The 10,951-nt window shown below is 43.0% G+C and overlaps 1 protein-coding gene across 1 annotated transcript in view; it reads left to right on the top strand.

Moving 5' to 3' along the window:
- Window positions 1–28: 28 nt before the first annotated feature.
- Window positions 29–10,951, top strand: part of RSF1 (remodeling and spacing factor 1) — a gene marked incomplete at its 5' end in the record, with an annotated part of 105,571 nt that continues 94,648 nt past the window's right edge. Inside the window, one exon of the mRNA XM_080910823.1 lies at window positions 29–218. Coding sequence (XP_080766949.1) covers window positions 29–218 — 190 coding nt within the window. The remainder of the gene's footprint in view (window positions 219–10,951) is intronic.

The following is a 10,951-nucleotide window of genomic DNA, read 5'->3' as shown; positions in this document are numbered from 1 at the left end:
CCCCTCCTCCTCCATCCTCCAGTTCAAAATGGCGACGGCGGCGGCGGCGGCGGTAACGGCGATGGCTCCTCCGGGCTGCCCGGGTTCGTGCCCCAACTTCGCCGTAGTCTGCTCCTTCTTGGAACGCTACGGACCGCTGCTGGACCTGCCCGAGTTGCCGTTCCCAGAGCTGGAGCGGGTGCTGCAGGCGCCGCCGCCAGACATCGGCAACGGAGAAGGTAAGCGATCGGCCCGAACGCCCGGCGGGAAGCGGCCCTGGCGCGCTTTAGCTCGCCACAGATACCCTGGGGCTCTGCGGATGGTCCTCTCCCGGGATTGAGCTCCGGGGAGTCCCTACTCCGCGTAGCCCGGGGGGTTCCTGGGTGCTGGGGAGGCGGGGCGGAGGCCCCCTAGGGCCACCGTGCCCCGCGGGGACGGAGGTGGGGGCGTCGCGGGCCGGGTGTGGGCCAGGGCCCAGGAGGGGGCATTGTGCCGTGCTGACGCTCTGGGGCCGGGTTCCCCGCGCCGGTGTAGCCTCCAGTTCTTATCCCTTTAGGTGGCGGGGGAAGGGGAGCGCAGGTTCCGGCCAGCTTTGCGCTTTTCTCTTCCCCTCCTCCCACCAATCCTTCCCACCGTCTCCCCGGAGGCTGGGCCCATCTTCTCCCGGCGCCCCCTCTGCTCACTCCACCTGAGTGGGCGGGGGCCCGCGGACACTCCACTCTCCCGGTGGTGGGAACTCCCCGGAGAGAGTCGTCGCCTGCCTCTTCCCGTCCCCTGGAAGGCTGGTCTAACCCCCCAAACTCCTTCTTCCTTGGGAGATCTGCTCCTCTGACCAGGGAGGGGGCTTCTCCCCTATTCTCGCGTAGGAAGTCGGCCCAGCTTCTCCACTTCGGGGAGGAGAGGGTTAATAGCTCCTCCTCCATAGTTTTTCTCCTCACCACCTCCCCCAAAATAATAGAAAAGCATCTCTCCACTTTTCTCTATCCCTTCCCCCTATCTCGACTACAGGGCTTAAGGGAAGAAGAAGTCACTCTTCCATTTGCTGGCTGGTGTGGGGTGGTTAGTCTGTAGGCTGGAGGAGGGGCTCAGACGAGGCTGGGGAAACAGTTGAAGAAGGTGCTTGTTGCTCATGTTTCTCTCTGGTGCCGCTGGTCTATTATTGGTGTTCGCAAGTGGTGCTCCTTCCACATAAGGCCACCGCGCGGGTGCAGGGCGCATGCTCTGCCCGGCCCCATTGAAACTTCCTGCTGCTGCCGCCGCTGCTTGCTGCTTGTGGTGGTTCTTTTGCTGGAGCATCTCAGCGCTGTGTTTGCTGCTTGCAGTCCTCAGGCTGAGCGCTAACCCTCTCCCCTATTAATCCCGATTCATGCCGCTCCTTTTTTGGTACTTTATTCCCTTAGAGAAGGCTTATTTGTGTACTCCGAACATTGCCTTTGTCTAGCTACAGCCCTTGGCAGAAGAAGAAACGTTTTCCAAATAGGTCTTCTTTTCTTCTTTTTCTTTTGATCTGTGCGTAGATGACCAGGGTGGACTGGGTATTGTACAAGGCATGATAGCTGTAGCCTTTCTACTAAGAAAGCAGAGTTGCTTTTTTGTTCTCTGTAGAAATTATGTTTCCGATGTGATATAGTTACACAGCTAAGGAAAGACCCAAGTGTGAACTCATTCAAAGTATTACCTGTAGAGAAAATGTATGGTATACAATGTTATTATTCCTACAGCAGGCATTGGGACTTTCTTTCCCCATTCTCTTTTGAGACTGGCCTGGAACTCTGTAGCCCACGCTGGCTTGGAACTCTTAGAAATCCTCCTGCCTCTGCCTGCCGTGTGCTAGCATTTGTCATTACACCAGGCTCTGCATCTCTTTACTGGTTCACATTTCTTAGATTCTCTCTGGCTACAAAAAGCTAGTTTTTTAAAACTATGAAATCGGAGTTAAATTACTTTAGGTTAAAACTTTTCGAAGAATTTCTTTAAACAGTAAGCTTCTCGTATTAATTTTATTATCAAATTATAATTACATTTTTTGAAGGAAGTGGTCACTATGAAGTATAATACCCTCACTTAATTTTAGGATGCTTAAAAAATAGTAATTTATTTGTCAGAAAATGTGAGAACTTGAGGGGAAATGTTTTTAGATTTTATTTGGACCAAGTTAAGAGGTAGGCATAGATTTTTGGTGTGCCATTGCATTTGAATAGCAGATAAGCTTGCAGTCCCTTAAATTTTAATCATTGCACTTTCTTGGTATTATTATTGAAAGAGAAAAGTTATTAGGATAGGATTGATATTTCTAGCTTTGATCTTTGGGCCATTAGCTAAGCAAAAGTGGGAAAGAAGTTGGGCTAAGAGGAATCATTTGGCTCAGCCACAGCATTCCCATCGATATCATGCTCAGAAGACTGATAGTAATAGATTCTGTCGTGGGGAATCTAAGAATAATTGTTAATTAATGTCACACGGTTCAAGACACGTGGCAAATGAAAAGTCTCTGAAGGTGAAAGTTTTTACTGTGCCTTAGGAAAAAGATTTTCAGAACTTGGATTATGGCATAATTTAACAATAGTTCAGCTAATAATATTGGCTCAGTCTTCTGGAGAAAGACTTGGAGGTACTAGAAAGAGTTGCAAGGCCTGCATTTGTGTTGAGCGGTTTAATATATAGGTTACAGAACAGGTTGTTTCATTTATATGGACCTCACTTTCTTCAGTAGACAAAGATAGTGGCAATGAAATGTTATAACTTTTATAAGCAAAAAGATACATAGTATCTTTTATATGTATTATTTGTAACTAGGTTTCAATTTTTGTTAAGTTGAAAAAGCATGGGGGGTCTGTCATAATCAAGTGAGTGCTATTTTGTATAAGTTTTACTAAGAAACGGCTCTGTGCCACTTAAAAAGTTTTAATTAATTTGAGCACATGGTGGCACTTGCCTTTAATTCTGTAGATCTCTGAGGCTGAAACAAGCCTGGGCTACAGAGTGAGTTCCAGGACAGCTAGGGCTACACAGAGAAACCTGATTGCAAAAAAAAAAAAAAAAAAAAAAAAAAAAAAAGAAAGAAAGAAAGAAAAAGAAAAAAGTTTTAATTTTGTTGGCAGGATAACTTAGTAGGTAAAGGTACTTGTTGCCAAGCCTAATGATCTGAGTTTAATTCTCTGAACCTACATAGTGGAAAGAAAGAACCACTTGCAAGCTGTCCTCTAACCTCTACTGGAGCTTTTTGGCATGTGTGTAGAAAGAGTGTGCACGAGTGTGCACACATGCACACACCACAATTTTTAAAAATTTACTTTTTGGGCTGGAGAGGTGGCTCAATGGTTAAGAGCTCTGACTGCTCTTCCAGAGGACCTGTGTTCAGTTCCCAGCAACCACATGGTGGCTCACAACCATCTGTAATGAGATCTGATGCTCTCTTCTGGTGTGTCTGAGGACAACTGCAGTGTACTCACATACATAAAATCAATAAATATTAAAAACAATTTAAAATTTTTAAAAATTTACTTTTTACAAGTTTTGTTTTTTTTTCTAATGGGAATGGGAGTTGCCCTTAGAACACACTTTTATTTGTGTTTTTCAGTTCTTTACCAACTGGTATGGAAAAGGGTTAAATACGTGAATACACCATCTATTGAGGTAGATTTAGCAATACCATGGCATTCTTAGGTAGAAACTAGTTTACTGATTTGTCCTTGTTTAAATACTTTGTGATCTTTTTCCTAAAAAGTTGTTTAATTTGATATTGTGGCTTCAGTTTAGCAGGTCTTGTTCCTTAGTCAAGAGAGGCCTCATGGAACAGAAAATAGAATCAGTGTTCTTTCTACTTCCAAAAGTTGATAAGTAATTCTCAATACAGAGTGGTAATACTCAACAGGTAATTCTGGTTGTTTAAAGATAAAATAAAACCACTGACAATTCAGTGTAGTTAAAAAAAAAAAAAAGAATGATTAATTGTATGTGTCTGAGTGTTTTGCCTGCTTGTTTTCACATGGATTCATGTGTGCTTGGGGCACTCGGAGTCAGGAGAAGGCATCAGATTTCCTGGAACTGGAGTTAACAGATGGGAACCTCCATGTGGATGCTGAGAATCAAACCTAGGTCCTCTGCAAGAGCAAGGCTCCGAACCACTGAGCCATCTCTCCAGCCCCTAGATTTACTTTTCAAATGCTTTCCAAGTACCTAAAAAGTGGAACTGATGTTCTGTTTTGGCACAGGACTGCTCTAGGAAAATTACTGAGACACTGAGGGTATCACGAATCTGACAAGCTTGGGGATTGCTGCTTTAGAAACTATTACTAAGTTTGGGGACTAGGAAGAAAGAACAGTTGCATCATTTATATTACCAGGAAGAGAAATCAAGAGGGAGGGATAGGTTTCAGGCACATACACCTGACCAATGGGATTACTGAGACTGTGGTTTGAAAAGTCTGCTTAAGTTATCACCATGGATAGATTCATAGTTGATGCTAGAATAAGAAAAGGGCATTCTAAATGAAGGTATTGTGTGGTCTGCTTTACATGACCCAGGTCTGCTTGTAGTATGGAACTGAAATGCTTCTTCCTGACAGGAAGTAGGTGATTGTGGGATATAGGGGAAAATAGGGTAGACATCAAAAAATAGGTAGTTTTTGTTTTGCTGTTGTCAGATTGCTAAGTGTCATGTCTTTCTGTGTGTATGTGTGTCTGTGAATGATGTAGGGGGCACATGTATATATATATCATGGTATGGAAATCGGAGGACAACTTTCAAGAGCTAATTCTTGCCTTTTGACTTCACTTTGTTGAAGTAGGATCTCCTGTTTATGACACCATGTAGTCTACTTGAGCTTTGGGCCAGTTCTGCTGTCCCCACCTCCTCCCATCTTGTCACAGGAGAGCTGGGATTACAGATGGGAAACATCACCTCTGACTTTTTCTATGGATGGAACCTCCGAGAGAGGGGTTTTTGTTTTGTTTTGAGCCATTCTCACTGTGTAGCCTGGTTGCCCTGGAACCCTGTAGACATAGATCAAGTGGTTTCCAACTCAGAGATCCATTGCTTTTTGAGTGCTGGGATTAAAGGTGTGTGCATGCACCACCATCCCTGAAGAGAAACAACTTTGTGCAGGTGTGGTTTGAGAAGTGACATACATATTGAAATGTGTGTAAGAAACCTTACAGTCTAGCAATGTGTTTTTGCATAGCATTAAATAGACTTTTTGTTTTGTTTTGATTTTTTGAGATGGACTCACTGTGTAGCTCAGGTTAACTTCAGACTTTCTGTGTATCTAAGACTACTGTGGGACTCTATAGCTTAGAACTTGTGATTCTCCTGCCTCAGTCTCCCTAGTTCTCAGAATGTGGGCATGTGTTTTGTTTCTTTTATTCTTTCAGTGCGGGGTTCTAACACAGGGCTTTCCGTGTGGTAGGTGAGTGCTTTACCATGAACCACTTCCCTGGCTGAGTCCATAGCCCAGGCCTGTTTTGAACTTGGGATCCTTCTGTTGAAAAGTCCAGAGTCCTAGGAATGTGGTCATACTCATGTGTTGTTGTTCTTAGTAACACTATAGTCAAGATGTCAAGTATAGGAAAGGGTATGTCTTTTATATTTAAGTGGACTATGATTCTAACTTCATAGTCTCTCTTCCTGGGGCTTAGGTAGGTTTTTGGTTTTTTTTTTTTTTTTTTTTTTGCTTGAATGTGATGAAGTAAAAAGATGAGCTTGAAACCAGTAATACAATCTCTTAATTTAAGCAGATCTGAGAAGTATATACATGGGTCTATAATGGCAGGCCATTGGTCAGTGTCCTTACTGAAGCCAGGGTCGAGCCTGTCTGAACACTTCCAGTTTTGGCACTTCTGATTCTGAAGAAATAATACTCTTCATTTCTGTCTTTGAGTTCTACTCTGTTGGGCCAGGGTATTTGTTGTTTCTGACACTATGCAGTGTATTTTCAGTGTACCATTGAGTTGAGGAAGTTAACAGTTATAAAGGTGGAAAGGAGGGCTGTTAGCATTGCCCTAGGGCAGGATTTAGTTACTTGGAACAGAAAAAGTTTTCATTTATGTGAGACTCTTAATGCAAAGAGGCCTGCTTTTTAAGTCTTATAGTTATTTAGAGATTTACTGTGATCTTTGCTGTTAAACATCTTTAGGGGCTGGCCAGGTGGGTCAGCAAATAAGAACCCTGGCGCTGCTCTTCCAGAGGACCCAGGTTCAGTCCTGGCACCCATACCATCTCTAACTGTAGTTCCAGAAGAGCTGATACCTTCTGGTCTTTGCAGGCACCAGGCATACATGTAGGCAAAAAACTCATACACAGTAACAATGTGGGAAAAAAGGTCCTCATTGAAGCTTATATCCTGATGATCCACATAAAAGCTAGGAATGGTGGTGCATACCTATAGCTCTTACTGTGTCAGAGAGGTAAAGGGGTGAAGAATGAAGTTAGCTGTGCCCCTGGGATTTGTTGGACAACCAACCCAGGGAGTTTATGGTGCAGTGAGAGACCTTGTCAAAAATTATAGTGGAGAGCTGTAGAGGAAGACACCTGAAGTTGATCTCTGGCCAATACATTTAGGTCTGCGTGTGAGCACACACCACACAGGCACACTTACCACCAGGAAGAAAGGCCGTACTGCTTACTTCATTCACTTAACACACATCTGCTGCATGGTAATTCTAGCAATTATTGTACGGGCTTAAAAGAAAACAAAAATGTTAGAGAAATGGGGCTAGGGCTGGAGAGATGGCTCAGCAGTTAAGAACACTGACTGTTCTTCCAGATGTCCCAAGTTCAATTCCCAGCAACCCTCACAACCATCTGGAATGGGATCCGATGCTCTCTTCTGGTGTGTCTGAAGACAGCTACAGTGTACTGTATACATTAAGTAAATAAACTTTAAAAAAATAAAAAGAAATGGGTCTATTTAAAAAGATTTCCTAGTTTAGTAAGAAACTAAAGTTGAGTTTGTATGTTATCCTTCAAGGACATTATCCCCCCCTGGGATTTTATTAAAATGGAGTAGTAGTACTTGCATTCTAGACTGTAGGTTATAAGCCAAAATTTTTTCTCACAGGCTTTGGGTGAGGTGGATAACCACATGTGTTGTGGAAGAATAAGAGTAACTAATCTTAAAGAACATTTAATCTGAGCTATGCCTTTTTAATACTTTTTTTTATTAAAGATTTATTTATTTCATGTATGTGAGCACACTGTACCTCTCTTCAGACACACCAGAAGAGGGCATTGGATCCCATTACAGATGGTTGTGAGCCACCATGTGGTTGCTGAGAATTGAACTATGGATCTGTGGAAGAGCAGTCAGTGCTCTTAACCACTGAGTCATCTCTCTAGCCCTCAAGCTATGTCTTAAAGGAGGATACTTAATATGTGCTGTTAAATTTAAAAATAGACTTTTACTCCCTGCTTGATGAATATGGTCTCAATATATTGTTTTTTCATCTCTGATGCTTTCTATTTTCCATTCATGTTAGAACTTGTATAATATCAAATACTGTTTGAGAAAACTTCACTTAAGAAGTTATTTTTTTGCCAGGCCAGCACTCAGGAGGCAGAAGCAGGCAGATCTCTCTGAGTTCGAGGCCAAGCTAGTCTACATAGTGAATTTCAGACCAGATAGAACTATGTAGAGAAACACTGCCTCAAAACAAAACAACGAAGATTTCTTTCAGTAAGTGGTACTAGTTTTGCCTGCTTGCTATGTGCTAGGTGTATATAAACCATTGGAATGCATTACTATTATTTTTTTAAAGATTTTTTAATTTAATGTAAGTGTTCTGTCTGCATGTACACCTGCATGCCAGAAAACAGCATCAGATCCCATTACAGATAATTTGTGAGTCACCATATGGTTGCTGGGAATTGAACTCAGGACCATTGGAAGAGAGCCAGTATTCTTAACTGCTAAGCCGTCTCTCAAGCCCTGGAATGTGTTATGTTAAGGCACATAAATATCCTTGCATTCAGTGAGCTTATAGCTTAATAGTGAAGATAAACAATAAATAGGGTTTAAAAATATAAAAGCTGGGTAGTGGTGGTGCACAATTTTAATCTCAGCACTCAGGAGGCAGAGGCAGGTGATCTCTGAGTTTGAGGTGCTTTTGTGCGTTTATGGCTTATATAAACAGAAAATTAGGATGATACCTATTTTCTGTTCATTGGGTCAATTTTATAATACTTTTTATCTTAAAAAGTTCTCAGTTAAGTACATTTTTTAATGTTCTCTGTTTTGGTTTACCTTTTATTTTGTGTCTGAGTGTTTTGCCTGCATGTATGTATATGTATGTACATGCAGTGCCCACAGAGGCCTTCTGATCCCCTGGGACTGGAGTTATAGATGGTTATGAGCCACCATCTGGGTGCTGGGAGTTAAGCCTGAGTCCTCTGAAAGAGCAGCTAGTGCTCTTAATTGCTAACCCATCAGGTCAGAGGACAATATGAAGGAGTTAGTGCTCTCCTTTCTTGTCAGGCCTGGGGATTGAACTCAGGTTGTCAGACTTGCTTGCAGGTGTTCTTACTTGCTGAGTTATCTTACTAACTCTACAACTTTAATAAGAAAACTTATTTTTGGACTAGTGGGTGGGACCCAAAATTCTATGCCTCATCATTGAGATACATCCAGAGTCTGTTTTGTTTAATGAAAGGCATAATTGTCTGAAGAGGTAAAGGGAAGGGACAGACACAGGCAGAAGAGCATGTTAGCTTTTTTCCATCACTGTGACACAGCTACCTGAATAAACAACTTGAGAGGTAGAAAGAATGTGGGCTCCTGGTTTGTAAAGTGGTGGTAAGGTCAGAGGACAGTATGGAAGGGGGGTATGGAAGAGAGTGTAGCTGCTCACTTCCTGGCAGCTGAAACAGGGAAGGGGAAGAAATTGGAAAGAAGGAAAAAGAAAGGGATCTGTAGCACAGATGCCGTAAGAATACTCTTCACAGGCATACCCCAAGTGACCTACTTCTTTCAGCTGTGCCCCAGTTCCTAATCGTCCATTCAGCTGTGAATCCATTGATGAGCTAATCCATTAGTGAAGTTAGTACCTTCATGAGCCACTCATCTCACAGTAGGTATCACTAGCTGAGGAGCAACCCTCTAATACATGGCCGTTTTTGAGAGTGGTACTTTATATCCAAACCTTACACAGGCAAATTAACAAAAAGTAAAAACTGCTTAGGACTGCAATTGTCCCAAGTCAGGGGACCTTTTCTATGTAAGAAGAGTCTGAGAGTGTACCAGTAGAATCAACACTAGGCATGGTAAGAAAGAGAAGGATGGGAAGCACTGGCCCATGCCTCCAGTACACAGCTGGGTTTCAGCCTTGTATACTGCACAAAGTTTACTTGAGTTCAAAATTCACGTATGTGGGCCAGCCAGGCTGTGATGGCACACACTCAGGATGCAGAGGCAGGGGTTCAGGACTAGCCTTGGTCCATAGCAAGTTTGGGTTCAGCCTGGGCTATCTAAGAACTTGCCTGGAAGAATTAGAAACAAAACAGGCAGAGGGTTGAGTCTGTGCTCATTCTAGATCCCAAGCCTTTCCCTTGCTTTTGTTCTCATTCGTCTTTTGTCATTTTTTCAAAGAAGAATTATAATTCTTCCATCTGCCTTTTCTTATATTTTTTGCAGTTTATTTTTTACAATAATAGTATATTTCTTTGTGTACTTTATCCACTTTGTATACTGTAGCATATAAACAGTAGTTTCCTGAGGAGGCGTTCCAAAAGGGACCGTGAGTTGTAGTTTTACTTTTTTCAAAACAAGTTTCTTCTTGCAGTGAATGTTACCATAGTCTATTTAAGCTACTAAGGTCCGAAGCCAAGGACCAAGCCCAGATCTAACCACTTGGTACACCCTGTTATCAGTGCTTGCTGAGCCCATTTCCTCCTCCTTTAGACTTGGCTGTTCTCTTCTCTGTTGTCTTTGTTACTCTTCATTCTTGCTGAACTGCTAATACGTCCCTGAGGGTGTAAAGAGTTCTTCCATGGTTCATGCTTTTTCTTCCTCCTCTTTCTAGAGTGGCACGTCCCTCTTCTGTGGGGCAGTGGATCATGTCAGGAAACTTGGTAATGTTGAGTGGGTTGGAATAACAGGAGACCAGAGAGGACAGTAGGTGCTTTATCTGCTTTTGACCAGGCCCCTGTCATGTGATCTACACTCTACATAAGAATGTGATCTATGGTCATATAGAGCAGAACATAGTTTTCTATGTTAATGAGGTATCTAAGGACCTGTGAGTTAGGCCAATATGTTTTTCTTTTTGGAGATTCTTCTTTGTAAAAGGTATTTATTTAATCTCTGGTCCGCTCTGAGGAAGTGGTATATGCCCACTTTTTATGATAAACAATAAATAAACAGTTTGGGAACCAAGGACTATCTCTTTGATCAAGAACTGCTGTCTACAGAGCCTCTTTGCACTCTCAGACAATCTCAGCTAAGCTAAGGACAATTGCCAATGAGCTAAGCCTGAGTTCTTCACCCCTCTAGCTGGACCCAACTCTGTCCTGATGTTTAGGAGTTTGGGAGCCTCCAGTCCAGGGCTCCTCATCAAAGGCCTGTGGACTCCCAACTTCCTCACTTTTTCTATGCCATTTCTAGCAACAGCTGGACACCCTGGAGTCAGGGAGCCCCAGTTTAGCCACATCTTAGGTTGTGTTTTCCCACCCCCCTGTGTATTGGTACTTTCCGAGAGCCTATCAGTAGATAGTAGGCATAGGGTAAATGTAGTTTTGTCTGCCCAGCTGAGCTCCAATACTCCAGCAGCGAGGCAGAATGCAAAACCACATCTGGTGCCCAACATGAGACATACCCAGCTGACAAATACCTCAACTGGTGACCCACACAAACCCACATCAAAACTCCAAATTGTGAACAAAGACTGCTAGTAACCCCTGACACTAGTTCAAAAGACCTAGGTCTTCCCACTTGTCTTCTTTCCCCTTTTGTTTTCAGGTGGAGCTACTACACAGACCCGC

This window comes from Micromys minutus (assembly GCF_963924665.1).
Source record: "Micromys minutus genome assembly, chromosome: 2".
Classification (NCBI taxonomy): domain Eukaryota; kingdom Metazoa; phylum Chordata; class Mammalia; order Rodentia; family Muridae; genus Micromys; species Micromys minutus.
Note: the sequence above shows the minus strand (reverse complement) of the source record. Positions and strands in the feature narration are given on the sequence as shown.